The sequence below is a fragment of the Mobula hypostoma genome, chromosome 4 (genome assembly GCF_963921235.1).
Source record: "Mobula hypostoma chromosome 4, sMobHyp1.1, whole genome shotgun sequence".
Lineage (NCBI taxonomy): Eukaryota > Metazoa > Chordata > Chondrichthyes > Myliobatiformes > Myliobatidae > Mobula > Mobula hypostoma.
Window position 1 is genome coordinate 170,743,216 of NC_086100.1, and position 18,127 is coordinate 170,761,342.

General features: G+C 43.4%; 1 protein-coding gene across 2 annotated transcripts in view; it reads left to right on the plus strand.

Moving 5' to 3' along the window:
• The first annotated feature begins 4,527 nt into the window (after positions 1 to 4,527).
• The window catches only part of pstpip2 (proline-serine-threonine phosphatase interacting protein 2), a 143,139-nt gene continuing 129,539 nt past the window's right edge, over positions 4,528 to 18,127 (plus strand). The window contains exon 1 of one of the 2 annotated variants that reach the window (XM_063046994.1): positions 4,528 to 4,709. In XM_063046994.1, the coding sequence (XP_062903064.1) occupies positions 4,677 to 4,709 (33 nt within the window). In that variant the 5' untranslated portion in view covers positions 4,528 to 4,676. The remainder of the gene's footprint in view (positions 4,710 to 18,127) is intronic. The other variant, XM_063046993.1, reaches the window with a different exon arrangement.

The window sequence follows — 18,127 nt, forward strand, 5'->3', positions numbered from 1 at the left end:
TGTCCAGGTATTTGGGAGTTTCCTGCATCCACCACACCCTCTCAAATAAAGTTACCCATCTTTGTCATCCTCAGTTAATCTGACACTTCACCTATGGCCAGCAAAGGTTTAAAAAGGCTAGGTAGATTGGGGACCACTTTGATGAACACCTTCACTCCATCCCCAAAAAGCAGGATTCGTGGGTGGCCAAACATTTTAATTTCAATCCCCATTCCCAATCCAACACGTTGGTCTGTACTGCCATGATGAGGCCACTCTCAGGTTGGAGGAGCAACACCTCAGATTCTGTCTGGGTAGTGTACAATTGATGGCATGAACATCGATTTCTCTAATTTTGGGAATTTTTTCCTCTCCCCTTTTCTATCATTCTGCACTCTGGCTCTCCTCTTACCCTCACTAGCCCATCACCTCCTTCTGGTGCCCCCCCCTTCCCTTTCTCCCAAGGTCCTCTTTCCTCTCCAGTCAGATTCCTTCTACTTCAGCTCTTTGCCTTTTCTACCTATCACCTCCCTTCTCCTCCCCCTCCCACCTTGCTTAACCTATCACCTTCCAGCTTGTACTCCTCCCCCCACCTTGCTTAACCTATCACCTTCCAGCTTGTACTCCTCCCCCCCACCTTGCTTAACCTATCACCTTCCAGCTTTTACTCCTTCCCCCCCCCACCTTCCTATCTTACCTTCACTTCCCCACCACCCACCAGCTTCCTTTCCAGTCCTGCTGAAGGGTCTCAGCCCAAAACGTTGACAGTTTATCTACCTGTTCCTCCAGCATTTTACTCTAGAATCAGAATCACGGTTGTGAAATCTGTTGTTTGGTGGAGCAGTACAGTGCAATACGATACAACAAATTGTCCAGCACTTACAGAATCTCTTGTGTTAAAGGTTTAAAGATCTTTCTCTGAACCCAGAAATGTTCTCCCTCACCTACAGCAACCTAAAATGCATCTCATCATCTGGGTTACTGAGATATCTAATACTTCCTTCTTTTTAATATGATATTCTTCTGTGCTATTCAACACTCAGTTCATCTGTTCTACTAGTCAGAATTCATGCCATTAAAATAATATTTTGCCTTGTATTCTTCCCAGGTACCTCACCATACCTCCATCTGCGCAGCATTCCTCATGCCTATACATGTTCAGCATACTAGACGATTTAATTTTCCTTCTATGTTTGACTTGCCTCCCTGCTCGGAAGTACATTTACTCTGAGTCCCATTCCCCTGCTAAATTAGGTTAAACCCTTCCCCATAGCACTAGCATACCTCCTGGCAAGGAATCTAAAGGATTAAGTATTGCACCCTTTTTATAGTCCTGACCTTTTCTTCAAAGTTACTGAGTGAAGTCATTGACTGAAGTCAGGTTTGAATCAAAACCACTAGCATTTCCTTTTTGAACTCCAGTGAGGGAATTTAAAACAGAAGTACTTCCCCACCTTTTTATGACTTAGTATCCTCAACTATTCTGCTCCAGGCTGCTTTCTCGTTGATCTGAACAGCAAGCAACAATGTCCCCCATCAAATGAAGTCCTTTCGTCCTAGCATGTTTCAGCTGCTCACTTCCTCTCATGCTGCCAACTGTCAAAGATTTTTTTCTCTCTCTGGATTGGGATTTAATTTGGCCATTCTCACATCTCATCGCTCTCACTGTGCATTTCCAACCTGGGAGGAACCCCATCGTTGAGGCTCTGCTGCCTTCTCACTACCACCAGCGAGCAGAGGGTACAGGAGCCTTTGGTCCCACATCACCAAGTTCAGCAACAGGTCTTACCCAACAGCTATCAGGGGCTCCTGAACCAGCTCAACCTCAACTCGCAAATGATTCCACAACTCACTATCAAGGGCGCTACAAACAGAGTATTATTTAATTAAATTTTATTATTTGCATGATTTGACTACCTTTGCATATTAGTTGTTTGTCAGTCTTTGTTATTTAAAATTTTGCCCCGTTTCTATTGTATCTCTTTATTTCCTTATAAATGCCTGCAAAAACACTAATAGTGGTGATGTATACGTTTACCTTGAACTTTGGGAGAGACCAGATCAGCTCCAGGCTAGAAGTTCACAATGAGGGAGACAGACTGAGGTGCAGGCTGTGTTCAGAGGACATCTACCGCAGAGGTTGCCCATTGCTGACCATGAACTCCGGGTCAGCTGCTCTACTTCCCATCTACCTCACACAGGGAACTACTACAACCTTGGTAAATGGCATGAACTGATTCTGATTCAAATCCAGTTTTAGATTTATTTTTTAGTCCTGACGAAGGGTCTCAGCCCGAAACGTCAACTGTACCTCTTCCTATGGATGCTGCCTGGCCTGCTGCGTTCCACCAGCATTTTTGTGTGTGTGTTGCTCGTATTTCCAGCATCTGCAGATTTCCTCGTGTTTAGAGTTATTTACCACATGAACATCGAAGTATACAACGAAATGGGCCATTTGCATTAGCAACGAGCACAGGCTAAGGATGTGCTGGGGGCAGCCTGCAAGTGTGACCACACGTTCCGGGGCCAGTGAAACCAGGCACTGGCCATCTGACTGGCGGAGGTAGCCTGTCCTTGGGTTGGAAGTCTGTCTGTGGCGGTGAGAGGGTGAGCCGTGTGGGGGGGGGTGGGGGGGAGGGGTTTGTTTTTGCTGTTATTGTCTTGTTTTGATATGTTGCTGGTGTTGTTCTGCTGAACATCGTGGGCATGCTGTATGGGGGTCGGAATGTGTGGCCTGTCTGTGTCACCCCCCCCCCAGGACATCCTGGGTGTGTTGGTTGTTAGTGCAGACGGTGCATTTCGCTGTATGTCTTGATGTACATGTGATAATAAACAAAGCTGAATCTGACCAAGTTTGCCCCATTTGCCAGCATTTGACCTATAGCCTTCTAAACCTTTCCAACTGTCCAATGATCTTTTAAAAATTGTTCTTGCATCTGCCCAAACCACTTCTCCTGGCAGTTGATTCCACACCCTTCACACAAAAAAAGTGTCCCTTAAGTTCCTCTTAAATCTTTCCCCTCTTACCTTAAACCTATATTCTTTCTCCACCAATGTTACACTGCAAGTGAGTTTGTACTATCTACAGCACATATTGAAACCTACCGAAAATTGAAAGGCCTCAACGGAGAGAACGTGCAGGGTAAACTCAAAATAATCTGCAGATGCTGGGGTCAAAGCAACACTCGCAACACGCTGGAGGAACTCAGCAGGTCGGGCAGCATCCGTAGAAAAAGATCGGTCGACGTTTCGGGCCGGAATGTCGACCGATCTTTTTCCACGGATGCTGCCAGACCTGCTGAGTTCCTCCAGTGAACATGCAGAGGATGTTTCCAATAATGGTCTAGGACCAGAGAGAATTGCCTCAGAACAGAAGTATGTTCCTTCAGAATGGGGATGAGGAGGAATTTCTTTAGCTAGAGGGCGTGAATTTGTGGAATTTATTGCTGCAGATGGCTGTGGAGGCCAAGTCATTGGGTATTTTTAAAGCGGAGGCTGATAGATTCTTGATTAGTAAGGTTATGGGGAGAAGGTAGGAGAGTGGGGTTGAGAGGGTGAATAAATCATCCATTATTGAATACTTGGAGCAGACTCAATGGGCCAAATGGCCTAATTCTGCTCCTAAGTCTTGTGGCTTTATGTCTTATATTGAAGGTAATTGATAATGCTTTTTCCACCACAGCTTGCAGACCTGTGACCCAAATCACGTAGAAGCACAGGAAGCAGGTTCATAGCGATAGTGTCACTCAAACAGGATCTTAACTGTCTGCTTGGATCTCCCCTCTCGACTTGTCTCAAGGTCAAACCTTCACCTATCAAACGAACTATAGCGGCAGTCTAAGGGACCATTATTTGCAAGAACACCAAGTAAAGGGCTATTAATGTTGGTCTTTTCGGTGGGTGTGGTGTCCCTCTCATGAACAAATTTTAAAGAAGGCCTGTAACCAAAATCAGAATTCAACATATCACATCATATCACTGACATATGTTGTGAAATTCGTTTTACGGCAGCAGTAGAGTGCAATGCATAATAAAACACTATAAATTATACAATAATATGAAATATAAACAATAAACAGTACAAACGAGAGGTATTTCGTGAAATAGAGACGATTTTTCTTATAACCTAGGGTGCCATGCCTAACAGTCCGTTTGAAGCAGATTCACTAATAACTCTCAAAGGGAGTTTTTATAAAGATTTAAATAAGTATATTTAAAAGATTTTAATGGATCAGTTGTGTGGTACTAGCTGGATAGTAACGCAGGCACAATTGACTGAATGGGTTGTAACAAAATTATCAGAAACGCGATATTAATAGTCTTCAGATCCGGACGTGATTTTCTTTTCTCCTAACCCCGTCAGAAAAAAATGGACATGCGAGTATGCCCTCTCAGACTGAGTTTATGATGTTGCTATTGCTGTAACAGGGGATTGCCCAAATGCTGTCTACTGCCCCAAAAGAGAAAATCATTCAACCGCTCAGACGCATTCCTCGCTGGACAGACAGACAGAACGTATCACGTGGATCCAAGCCTACCTACGGCGGAAGTGTGCGAGCGGGCGGTAGGACCCAGGGGAATCTCTTGTGTGCGGCTGTTCTGTCGGGGAGTGCGGGAGCCGAGAGGAGATCGGGAGCGATAGTGTGAGGCACGGTACAGCCCACTGGATCAGCGGAGAGTTTGCACCAAAAGGCGCGATGAGGGAGTCACGCTTCAGGGACAACTTCTGGGTGAGTGGCTGACGGAGATGGAGGGTGGTGGTGGTGGTGGTGGTGGTGGGAGTAAGGTCGGGTTATAGGGGTAGGAAGTGAGGTTGTGATTTTTGAGGTTGGGAGGTGTGAGGGTGAGATGCGGAGTTTGAGGTGAGAGTTAGAGTTGGGTGGGGGGCGATGTTGAGAGTTGAGGGTGAGAGGTGGGAAGTTTGAAAAGTTGGGGTGGAAGTGAAGGTGAGAGGGAGGGTGAAAGACAGCCAGAATGCTAGAGGGCAGCGGGTGAGGCAGGGGCGAGGGCCGGGCAAATCGGTGAGGACAGGAAGGAAGGGCTGGGGTCTGGGCGTCGGGCAGAACAGCCGGGCATTTGGGTGAGGAGTGAGGGTCGAGCAGGGAGGGGGTTAGTGCAGTTGGGAAAATAGTCGGAGAACAAGGAGAACAGTGTAGGAACTCCAGACCCGAGAGCTGGTTGAGGACGTTGATGGTTAGGTTAGGGTTGGCGAGATGTTATGAGTCGGGGAGAGCTGCTGAGAGGTAGGATCGGACGGGGGCTCTGGTCAGAAGCAGTAGACATTGACCTCTGTTGGAATTGACAATTGTTCCAGGTTGTCTTAAGGGGCTTTAACATATTGTATTCTTGCAATTTCTGTGAGTTTGTGGGTGGGAGTGGGAAGATGAGGTATCAGTATATTTTCTAATCTCTCCACAACTCTTTCCCCCCCCCCATCTTCCCGCTTGCTGAGCATTTGAACATTTTTTGTTTTGAACATGATAATTTTACTTTGAAAGCAGATAATGTCAGCAGTGTATTAATTCAATAACTCTTAAATACACGAAGCTGCTAGAATATAGGCAGTTCAAACGTGCTACTCTTTACAATAAACTGGCAAGAGGTCCAGATAGGCAAAAGATAAAGTTTCTAGTTAGTGATTCATCTTTGGCAGCATACAGCAGGTATAGCCCTTAGAATCAGATGGGAGAATTACTAAGGGAATGAGGAAGTAGAAGAGGAATTTACATAATTTCCTTGTATCTGTCTTTATGGAAGAACATACAAGAATCCTGTCAGAAATATTAGAGAAGCAAGTATATAGAAAAATGAGGAACTAAGGGGAAATGTACCTAAGAAAAAACTAGTACTGGAGAGGTTGGTAAGGTTAAAAACTGGTGATCTGAGTAATAGAATTTTGTAAAAAGATGGCAATTATCACTTTGGTTACTATCTTCCAAATGTTTAATGGTTCTGGAGTTGTTCCTATGGATTGGTAGATAAATATGATGTCTGTATTTCAGAGAATGGAGGGAAAAATATTTGGTGTTTGATCTCTATCTGTGAAATCAAAAACTTTGCCAACTTCTATGGACATGCAGTGGAAAATGTGCTGACTGGCTGCATTGCAGCCTGGTGTGGGAACACCGATGCATTTGAGCGGTAAACCCTACAAAAGCCAGTGGTTTTGGCCCAGTATTAAAGCCCTCACAACCATTGAGCACATCTGCATGAAGTGTTATCGTAGGGAAGCAGCGTCCGTCAGTAGCGATCTCCACCAGCCAGGACGTGCTGTTTTCAGGTAGAAGGTGCAAGGACCTTGGGACTCGCACCACCAGGTTCAAGAACAGTTACTACCCCCTCAACCATCAGGCTCTTGAACAAAAGAGGATAACTAAACTCATCTATTGAGATGTTCCCACAACCAATGATCTCACTTTAAGGGGTCTTTATCTTGTTATTTCATGGTCTCGTTATTTATTGCTATTTGTTTATAGTTGCATTTGCGCAGTTTGTTGTCTTCTGTACTTTTGTTCTTTCATTGATCCTGTCCTATGGATTTTCTGAGTATGCCTGCAGGAAAATGAATCTGAGGGTGTACTCTGATAATAAATTTACTTTGAACTTTGATTTGGTGAAGGGGAGCAACTCGTATTGCTGATGCTACAATGTGAGTAGTAAGCAAGGAGATGATTTTACAGGGAACAGAGACAAGCTGAGTGAGTAGGCAAGAGTATGACGATAATGTTTAAAAGTAGAAAAAGAATAAAACAGAAAAACAATATCCTTTTTTATTAGTTAATAATTTTGAAAGGTCAACACTCAAAGAAACCAGGGTGATCTGCACACAGGTCACTGAAAGCTAATGTGTGGGTGCAGCAGGCTACTCGTAAGGCAAACGGTATGTTGGTCTTTATTACAAGAGGTATATTTTAAAGACGTCTTACTGTAATTATACAGGATCTTTGTGTGACCATGCAGCACCTGGAGTATCGTGTATAGTTTTGGTCTTTTTACCAAAAAAAGAATGACTACCATGGAAACACAAGAAGTATTTGTCATAAGGGTACCAGTCCTGGCAGGTTTGTAAGCGGAGATCAAGTAGGTTAGGGCTGCATTCTCTTGAGTTTAGAGTGTTGAGCGTTGCAAGTTTAAAACTTGTAAGATTCTTACAGAACTTGACATGTTGGATGCAGGGAGGAAGCCTAGAACCAGCGGATGAATAAATAGTTGGCCATTTGGGACTAAACTGGGGAGAAAATTCTTATCATGGAATTGTCTACTCACTGTACATTATGTTAATTGTATTATTAACATAATGGGTACAGTGATCTTGATTAAGGGCAGGCCTGATTCGCAAGCTGATTGGCCTACTCCGAGTTTTTATCTTTATGTCTGCGTTTTAAATTTTTTTTGAGAGGTGCCTGAATGTATTTTCAGCACATGGCCTCCGAGTAGAGCACAGGAGAGGAAAACCACAGAATAAGAGTGTGGGACGATTCCTCAGTTGAGTTAGCAAAAGTTAGCACGTGTGAATTGTGATTCACTGTGCCTTGGAGGAAGAACCATCAGTAACTTGAGATACGCAGATGACACTGCCCTGCTAGCCACAACAGAAGACCTACAAGCACTACTCAATGATGTTGCAGAAGTCTCTGCTGAATTTGGATTGCTGATAAATGGCAAAAAGACCAAAGTTATGGTGATAAGCAAAACTGCAATTCAAGTTGACATCTACATCAGAAGTGACAAGATCAAACAAGTGTCCTCCTTTATATACCTTGGTGCAGAACTAAATGACAGAAACGAATGCAGCAAGGAAATAAGACGAAGGCTAGCAAAGGCAGGCACAAGCACTACCAAACTCTGGAACATCTGGAAAGATAGATCTGTGAGCACTGACACTAAGATACGCCTCCTCAGGAGTCTCGTCTGGCCAGTAACCCTATATGGCTGTGAAACATGGACCCTAAAAGCAGCTGATGAACAGAAGTTGACAGCATTTGAGATGTGGACATACAGACAGATCCTCTGGGCATCATACATTGAAAGGAGATCCAACAATTTCATCCTAGAAAAGATTGGAATGAAACCAATACTTCTGGAAACCGTTATCCAAAGGAAACTTTGCTATTTTGGACAGATCTCAAGCACTGATGACACACTGGAGCGCACTGTGCTTGAAGGTAGAGTAGAAGGAAACCACTCCCGAGGCAGACAGAGGACAACCTGGGTCAACAACATCAAGAAGTGGACCAGCCTCATCGCCAGAGATGCGAGAGGTTTGACTGCCGACAGATCGCAGTGGAAGAAAGTGGTCGCCGAGGCTCCGACAGAGTATGGCACATGATGATGATGATGGCAATGTGAAAGTTTGCCATTCATGAGGAGCTCCATGGAGTATGAAGTTGTCTCGAGAAAGTGTACATCTGAACAGAAACAGAGAGCAGCCTCTCAAAAGCAGTACATGCTTCATGGAACTACATTTTCTCTTCCTCTTACTTCTGCTGATGCTTTCAAATTGTTTCATGTTCTTCTCAAGTCACTGCCTACCACAACAAAAATCTTCTGTGTGGCTTCTACCATCACACCAATCTTCTGTACTGCCTGTTACGCTGTCCTCTGGCCAATGTAGTTATAGAATTGCCCCTTCTTGTCATGAGTGGCCACTTGTGGCTACTTAGAGATTAAAGATTAGATTTCTCTGTCACATGTACATGGAAACATACAATGAAATACATCGTTTGCATCAAGTCCCTTCAACAAGCATGCCCACTACTTACTAAGCCTAACCCTAACCGTAGGTCCTAAGGGTGAGGGAGGAAACCTACATGGTCACAGGGAGAGCTTACAGGCAGCAGCGGGAATCGAACCCTGATTAGTGATTGCTGGCACTGTGAAGTGATTGCACTAGCCGCTATGCTATCGTACCACCCACCTGGGGAAAGGATGTGCCTCAGAATCCTTGTAGGGGAGCAGTTCAGCCTCAGTAATTGGAAGTTGTTGTCAGATGACTGACTTGCCTCCGGGTGTACGAGCCTTTTTATTTATATGGTGTACATTATTAAATTAGCTTAGTTATGGTGAAAACATCATTGGGACCATTAGGAAGAGTTTATAAAATATAATTGGTTGACAGATATATATGGGCAAAGTAAACTTGGCTTGAATATGAGATCAGACAACACTAGCCATCCATAGACAGTATTTGGTAAGTAGTCGTCACACATAGACAGTGGGTGGTTAGGTTGAGTTGAAATGAGGTTCTATTGTAAAAAAACGTAAAAAGATCAAGTTTACATTCTTGTACTGCTGTGGCATACGGTGTTGTAAAGTTTGTTTATTTTGGAGCTGATTCATAGAATGCACATCTACTTGCTGCAAGCTACGAGACACTTTTTTTTTAAAAAAAAGCATAATGTTCTGAATAACTTCCTTTTAAGATCAGTGATTAATAAGGGGAAGCCCAGCATTAATGATGTGGGAATAGAGGATCCTGATCAAGATTAAGTGTACTATTGGACAAGGGCACAGTGGTGAAAGTCAACTGCAGGCTCAAATACTGGGAAATTGTTTTTGTCAAAGATGTGGGAAAGATGCTGAAATAATCCTGGGATGCGCTGGGCTGACATCATCAGTGATGTACCCTGTGGTCACGGGTGTTTTGGGTCTTTCAGTTTCAGACACCCTCACCCAGGCGTCCCAGCCAGGGCTGATCACTGGCTTTTGTCCCACCAGCATTGGTTCATGATTTCTTGATCCATAGCCATCTGGAGGTTTGCACTGCAGCCTCTCTGACGGTCCTGATGGCTCTTCCCTTTGCAGTCCCTGTAATGCCGAGGAGAGAGTAGGTTCTGCAGAGCGAGCTGCCAGCAAAGCCTCTACATCCCACCTCTACAGGCTCACATCGTGCCCTCCACCCCTGTCTCTGAGAGTGCTCTACCAGCTCCTGGTATTTGGCTTTCTTCTACTCAAGCACCTCTTGAATCTGGTCTTCCCAAGGCACTGTCAGTTCTACCATGACCACCTGCTTCGAGGTTTCTGACAGAACGACCATGTTAGGTCTCGGGGATGATGATGTGATGAAGTCAGGGAAGTTTAGTTTGTACAAAATTCGGGATGTCCCAAGAGGTTTCGTAGTCATTTAAGTATTTTATTTCTGTGACTGCTGCAATCATTTTATTTTGTACAACAAAATTCTACAAGCAGCTGTGAGATATTCACCAATAATGAATTTTTATTCATGCTTTTTGTAGCAGGATTTCAGCTGTAACTGTGGCTTGTTGTGAACAGGGCCATCGTATATTCTGTGTTTGTCTGTTTAAGATTTTGAATTAAAATCCTGTCTGCTGTATGCCAGATGTAAAAGAGCATGCAGCACTGTACTGAAGAAGAAAACAGAATCTCCCCAGTGTTCTGGTCAATATTTACCTTGTAATCTGCGGCACTGTACTGAAGAAAACAGAATCTCCCCAATGTTCTGGTTAATATTTACCTTGTAATCAACATCAATAAAGTTAAAATTGTGGCCTTCATCACAAATAAGAATTTGTTGTGTAAAAGTTGGGTACATTATGATGCCGCCTATACCTTAAGATATTTCATTCGCTCTCAAGTGTGTGTTAGGATAGCCCAAGGGCTTGAAACTTCTATAGAACTAATTTTTAAAAATTCCTTAGTTGCTGGTCTAGACTTGTAGCGTTATCTGGCCATGAATTCACATTCATGATGAATTGAGATTGGGAAATAAACTCGTAAGGGAAACAAGATGCAGGGTGGCATAGTGGTTAGTGCAATCACTTCACAGTACCAGTAATCACCGATTGGGGTTCAATTCCAGCCCCGTCTGTAGAAAGTTGTACATTCTCCCTGCGGTGTGGGTTTCCCCGGGCGCTCTGGTTTTCTCTCGCATTTTAAAGACGTATGGTTAGGGTTAGTGTGTTGTGGGCATGCTGTGTTGGCGCTGGAAGTGTGGCGACACTTGTGGGCAGGCACTGGCACAATCCTGTGAGTGTGTTGGTCGTTGGTGCAGAACGACGCATTTCACTAAAAAACTGTATTACGATCAATGTGTAACAAATAAAGCTAATCTTAAAACCTTTTAAAAATTGTGTAATGCAGTGCCTGCCTGGAAGCAAGTCTGCTGATCACAGTGTGCCATGAGGTGGTTCAAAAGGACACATTGAGACCTTATGGAAGTGTAACCAAATTGGTTTGTTTTTAAGGTTGGAAGTGAATATGTGGAAAAATTACAATGGCTAACTCTCTGCCTGATAGTGGAGTTACAACGGAAATCAGCTTGGTGTGCACGAGTCAATCTGCTATCCTTTAGAAACCTCCATTCTCTTCACTCACCTCACCACACTGTATCTGATTAAGCTGAATGCTCAAATATTCTAATCCATTAATTAATGCAAGTCATGATTTATTTTTTACATCTGAGTTTGTTTATCTGTGGATTGAGCCACTGCCTGTTCACTAAAGCAGTTTGTGTTCAACAAGAGGAAATAAAGGACACAGGATCTTTGTTTCGATTTGATTATGGATCAGAATGTGAACGAGAGGCAGCAGTACTGTGATGAAATGGGGAGATTCTGAGTGTTCAAAACAACTTCACAGTTTGCAGTTATTGCTTCGTGCATTGGAGGGAAAATAGATGTTTTATTGGTTCTCTAGGTCGGAGGCAGCAATAACTGCAAGGTGCAAAGCTGTATTCTTTAAGAATAAGCTGAAACATTTCTTCTGTTTTTCATTTAATACCCATTCCAAGTTGCTCTTGAAGGTGAGAGTGGCAAATGTGTGAACTGGTAAATTGGTTTATTGTCACATAAATCAAGGTACAGTGAAAATCTTGTTTCGTATGCCGTCCATACAGATCATTTCAATATAACAGTGCATTCAGGCAGTACAAGGGAAAACAGTAGCAGACCATAGTGGTTAGGGTGGCATGATAGTGTAGTAGTTAGCACAGCACTTTACAGGACAGGTGACCCTGGTTCAGTTTCCGCAGCTGCCTGCAAGGAGTTTGTATATTCTCCCCGTGACCGCGTGGGTTTCCTTGGGGTGCTGTGGTTTCCTCCCATAGTCCAAAGATGTTCCAGTTGGTAGGTTAATTGGTCATTGTAAATTGTCTTGTGATTAGGGTAGGATTAAACCAATTTCCCCCGGGATCAACAAAGTATGATGATGACTAAATTCGATCATTGCCAGGGCAGTGTGGCTCAAAGGGCTGGAAAGGTCTATTCCACACTGTAGCTCAATAAATAATAAGAGGACAGAATAATCTGTTTCAGTTACAGAGAGAGTGCAGAGCAGGCAGACAATAAGGTGCAAGGTCGCATCAAGGTGGATTGTGTGGAAACATATCTGCAGCTCTGTAACTTTTGTAAAAATGTAATGTGACAAAATGGAACCTATGAAATCGCATGGTGCTTTGTTGGTTTGAATGGGAGCTTACAAGTCTGTGTGTGTGTATGCGCTATCAAGATGTGTGTTTTATTACAGGAAAATGTATGTTTTATGGTGGAGACACAGATGTTTTGTCAGTGGAGGTAAACAGGACACAGCCTGTAAAGAACAAATGTCAGGAACCAGATAAAGATGTAGATAATGGAGGAATGTTATGAAATGTAATTAGTTACTGTTCTCTGTAAAAATAAAAAGTATAAAAGTGCTTTGAGCTATGCTTGAAGCTATTTCCAGATGATAATGTGTAGAATAGCTTCCCTTCAAGTGAATAAATGTCTATAATTTGATCCTCTCTGAATTTGTTGTAGTTTGTTTCTGTATATTAGAAGAACTTGCTGAAAAGCAAACAAGAATTGTAAAGTCAAGGGTCGAAAACAAGGGTCAGTCACATTGTTGTGGGTCTGGAATCTGTAGGTAGGCCAGATCTATACAGATTTCAGGTAAAACCATTAATGAATTAGACTTTGGTAGTCTCATCAAGAAAATGTTACTAATAGCCTCTCACATCCAAGTTATTTAAGACCATAATAAGATATAGGAGCAGAATTAGGCCATTTGGCCCATTGAATCTGCTCTGCTATTTCATCATGCGTGATCCATTTCCCACTCAGTCCTGCCTTCTCCCCGTATCCCTTCATGCCCCGATCAATCAAGAATCTATCAACCTCTGCCTAAACATATACATAAAGACTCCGCCTCCAAGGCTGCCTGTGGCAAAGAATTCCACAGACTCACTGTTCTCAGGCTAAAGAAATTCCCCCTCATCTCCGTTCTAAAAGGACAGTCTTTTATTCTGAGGCTGTGTCCTCTGGTCTTAGACTCTCCCAGCATAGGAAACATCCTCTCCACATCCACTTTATCAAGGCCTTTCACCATTCGATAGAATTCAATAAGGTCACCCCTCATTCATCTGAATTCTAGTGAATACAGGCCCAGAGCCCTCAAACTTTTTTTTCATATGACAAGCCATTCAATTCTGGAATCATTTTTATGAACCTCCTTTGAACCCTCTCCAGTTTCAGTACATCCTTTCTAAGAAAAGGGGCTCAAAACTGCTCACAATACTCCAAGTGAGGCCTTACCAGTGCTTTGTAAAGCCTCAACATTACATCCTTGCTTTTATATGCTTGCCCTCTTGAAATGAATGCTAACATTGCATTTGCCTTCCTCACCACAGACTCACCTTTACCTGAAGTTAGTTTCCCAGTGGCCAAGGCAGGATTTGTATTCTTTATGTGAAATCTGGTAATGGCTCTTGACTGCTGGTTCTGTAATTTAATCTCTGTTTTACCATTCCCAGTAAGAGTGCATATAATATCCTGTACCATCCATACTAAATTACATGTGCAAATCAAAAACCGAGTTGCTGCGAATCAGAAATAAACCCAGACAACGGTGGACACAATCAGCAGATCAGATTCCGCCCAGTCATTGTGAAACCCACTGGAATGTGTTTTCAACACTGTGTTAGCAGTGTTTCATCCTCTGAATGAAGACATTTGCTGACGCGAGCAAAAATTAAATCTTGAGACAAAGCGGGTTCAGTGGATATTGAATCTGCAGGGAAAATGTGAAAGTGGCGACCAGGTTTGAATGCAGATGTCCCAAATGTTCTGGCTGTTCTTCATGAGATTTCCTGAATGATGTCCAACAGCCAGGGCAGCTCCCAGCAGTTTTATAGGGGGATCTGCCTGGTATACTGGCATACGTCAGCAAATCCATTGCCTTCTGTGAAGGAGGGCTACTGTGAGGGGCTGAGATGTATATCCTCCTTTCCATTTTAATGTAGTTCCAAGCCATAATTTCCAACAAGGCATGCCTTGAAGCCATTAATGTTACAAGGTGTTCTTCTACTTCGACCTCGTTTGCCTCTGCTGTGGTACAACGAGGAATGATGCTGAGACGACAGAAGTGTATAAATTGTTGTTCAAGTACACATTTTGCGACACCTTTTAAGCACGATTCACATCAGAACATACAAAATGGTGGAGGAACTCAACAGGTTGGGCAGCACCTATGGAGGGGCATGAACAGCTGACGCTTGGGGCCAAAACGTGATGTAGGGCCTTGGTCCAAAGCATCGACTGTTTATTCCTTTTCATAGACACTGCCAGAACTGCTGAGTTCTTCCAGCACTTTCTGTGTTGCTCTGGATTTCCAGCACTTGCAGAATCTCTAGTTTTTAAGATTCAGATAACTACGTTTGGTTGGAAGGACACTTGGATAGTGTCCTTTTTATGTAGCAAACGTACCACAAGAAATTTTCATATTTTTGTGACAGACGTGATAAGCATTCAAATAATTAGGCTACCTCTGCTGGTGGGGGAGGAGCAGAATAACTTTTTTTTTACTATCCAGTAATGTTAGATACATGAAATTTGGATTACATTGTTAGAATTTCTTTCGGAAATTGAGTTATTTTTGGAGAGACGGATACAACGTTTACTACTCTGAGTAACAATTCACTGGATTGGATGTTTCAGTTGTCAATCCAGAAATCGCTTTTACTGGGATTATATCTATTTCAGGAAACCTTGCTGTTCCAGCACATTTCTGCTGCAATGTAATGTTGTACAAGCATTGCAAAACATCTGTTGACCAAGGATATACTTCCCTTTTGATACTATGCCCAGTGAAACATGTGCCCAGTCGCAATTTACTCAGCCAGGTCCTGGTGATTGATTACTTGATGCATAAGATGTGACATGTTTAGAAATTTATTGCAGTAGTTCAGAATGTATGTAGTATGTAGTCAGTGGTGTGTTAGAATTTGTGGCTAGGGGGCCAGGCATCAACAAGATAGATATCCAGCTACCACTTCCTGATATGCAATGGCATTACCATCACTGAAATCCCTCCCCACCCCCACTATCAATGTCCTGGGGGCTACCAGACTAGAGACTGAACTGGAGTGGTAGCCATTTGCACAAGAGCATGTCAGAGGCTAGAATCTTGCTGCAAACAATCAGAAATCAGGTTTATTGTCACTGGCATAGATCATGAAATGTGTAACTTAGTGATAACAGTATGGTACAATGCATAAAAAATTACCGTAAGTGACAAGAAACATCAAAAAATGAGTAGCACAGATTGAGGTGGAGTTAACGGATTCACGATCTGTTCAGAAATCTGATGGCGGAGAGGAAGAAGCTCTTTCTAAAACCTTGGGTGTGTGTCTTAGGGCTCCTGTGGATGGTGGTAGTGATGAGAAGAGGGCATGTTCTGGGTGCTGAGGGTCGTGAGTGATGGATGCTGTGGAATACAGGTCCATAATTCAGAACACATAAAAGTTGCTGGTGAACGCAGCAGGCCAGGCAGCACCTCTTCCTAGAGATGCTGCCTGGCCTGCTGCGTTCACCAGCAACTTTTATGTGTGTTGCTTGAATTTCCAGCATCTGCAGAATTCCTGTTGTTTCCATAATTCAGAAGGCTATTTGTTCGATTCGTACAATGATTGTCTCCGGTATGTGTTTGGTAAAATAAATCTACTTATTAATGATGCCCCATGTCCTTTTTTTCTTCCACTTCGCTGATATTCGGGTTGATTAAGTCTAAATATCCTGTTTCAGCTTGTAACTTAGTCCAGTTTTTTCAGAATCCAGAATTTTGTTTTGAGTCCCTTTCTGGCAACTTTTCTTCTCAATCGTAGCAACGTCGAAATATAATTCACCATGACAATCAACGCCTCAAAGGAACTGCCTAATGGTTGGCAACGTGGCATTGCAGGCAATGTAGCAGTCTCACATTTCCATGGTCTCTTCTTCCATTCTGACCAGAAGGGAATGCTGTCTGTGGGAATTTTGCATGTTCTCCCTGTGATTGTTTTTCCTCCTCAGTGTTCCTGTTTCCTCCCAATGATATGATAATTATTCCTGGTGTGGAAGCTGAGGGAGAAACAAGGTGACGCAGAGAGATTTATTTAGGTGTAAGAGTTTAAGTTGCAGGGAAATTCAAAAATCTGAGGAGCAAAGGAGTCCTTGTGCAGGATTCTATAAGGGTTAATTTGCAAGTCGAGTCGGTGGTGAGGGAGGCAAATATGAGGTTGGCATTCATTTCAAGAGGACTAGAATATAAAAGCAAGGATGTAATGTTGAGGCCTTATAAAGCACTGGTGAGGCCTCACAGAGTAGAAACATAGAAAACATACAGCACAATACAGGACCTTCGGCCCACAAAACTGTGCCAAACATGTCCCTACCTCAGAACTATCTAGGCTTTACGCATAGTCCTCTATTCTTCTAAGCACCATGTAGCCATTCAGGAATCTCTTAAAAGACCTTATCGTTTTCGACTCCACCACTGCCGCCGGCAGCCCATTTCCAAGCACTCATCACTCTCTGCGTTAAAAAAAAAACTTACCCTTGACACCTCCTCTGTATCTACTTCCAAGCACCTTAAAACTGTGCCTTCTCGTGCTAACCATTTCAGCCCTGGGGAAAAGCCTCTGACTATCCACACGATCAATGCCTCTCATTATCTTGTACACCTCTATCAAGTCACCTCTCATCCTCTGTTGCTCCAAGGAGAAAAGGCCGAGTTCACTCAACCTATTCTCATAAGGGATGCTGCTCAATCCAGGCAACATTCTTGTAAATCTCCTCTGCACCCTTTCTATGGTTTCCACATCCTTCCTATAGTGAGGCGACCAGAATTGAGCACAGGACTCCAAGTGGGGTCTGACCAGGGTCCTATATAGCTGTAACATTACCTCTCGGCTCTTGAACTCAATCCCATGATTGAGGAAGGCCAATGCACCATATGCTTTCTTAACCACAGAGTCAACCTGCGTAGTAGCTTTCAGTGTCCTATGCACTCAGACCCCAAGATCCCTCTGATCCTCCACACTGTCAAGAGTCTTACCATTAATACTATATTCTGCTATCATATTTGACCTACCAAAATGAACCACCTCACACTTACCTGGGTTGAACTCCATCTGCCACTTCTCAGCCCAGTTTTGCATCCTATCAATGTCCCGCTGTAACCTCTGACAGCCCTCCACACTATCCACAACACACCAACCTTTGTGTCATCAGCAAATTTACTAACCCAACCCTCCACTTCATCACCCAGGTCATTTATAAAAATCACGAAGAGAAGGGGTCCCAGATCAGATCCCTGAGGCACACCACTGGTCAGCGGCCTCCATGCAGAATATGACCTGTCTACAACCATTCTTTGCCTTCTGTGGGCAAGCCAGTTCTGGATCCACAAAGCAATGTCCCCTTGGATCCCATGCCTCCTTACTTTCTCAATAAGCCTTGCATGGGGTACCTTATCAAATGCCTTATACACTACATCTATGGTTCTACCTTCGTCAATATGCTTAGTCACATCCTCAAAAAATTCAATCAGGCTCGTAAGGCACGACCTGCCTTTGACAAAGCCATGCTAACTACTCCTAATCATATTATGCCTCTCCAAGTGTTCATAAATCCTGCCTCTCAGGATCTTCTCCATCAACTTACCAACCACTGAAGTAAGACTCGCTGGTCTATAATTTCCTGGAATATCTCTACACCCTTTCTTGAATAAGAGAACAACATCTGCAATCCTCCAATCCTCCAGAACCTCTCCCATCCTCATTGATGATACAAAGATCATGGCCAGAGGCTCATCAATCTCCTCCCTCGCTTCCCACAGTAGCCTGGGGTGCAACCCATCCGGTCCTGGTGACTTATCCAACTTGATGCTTAATATC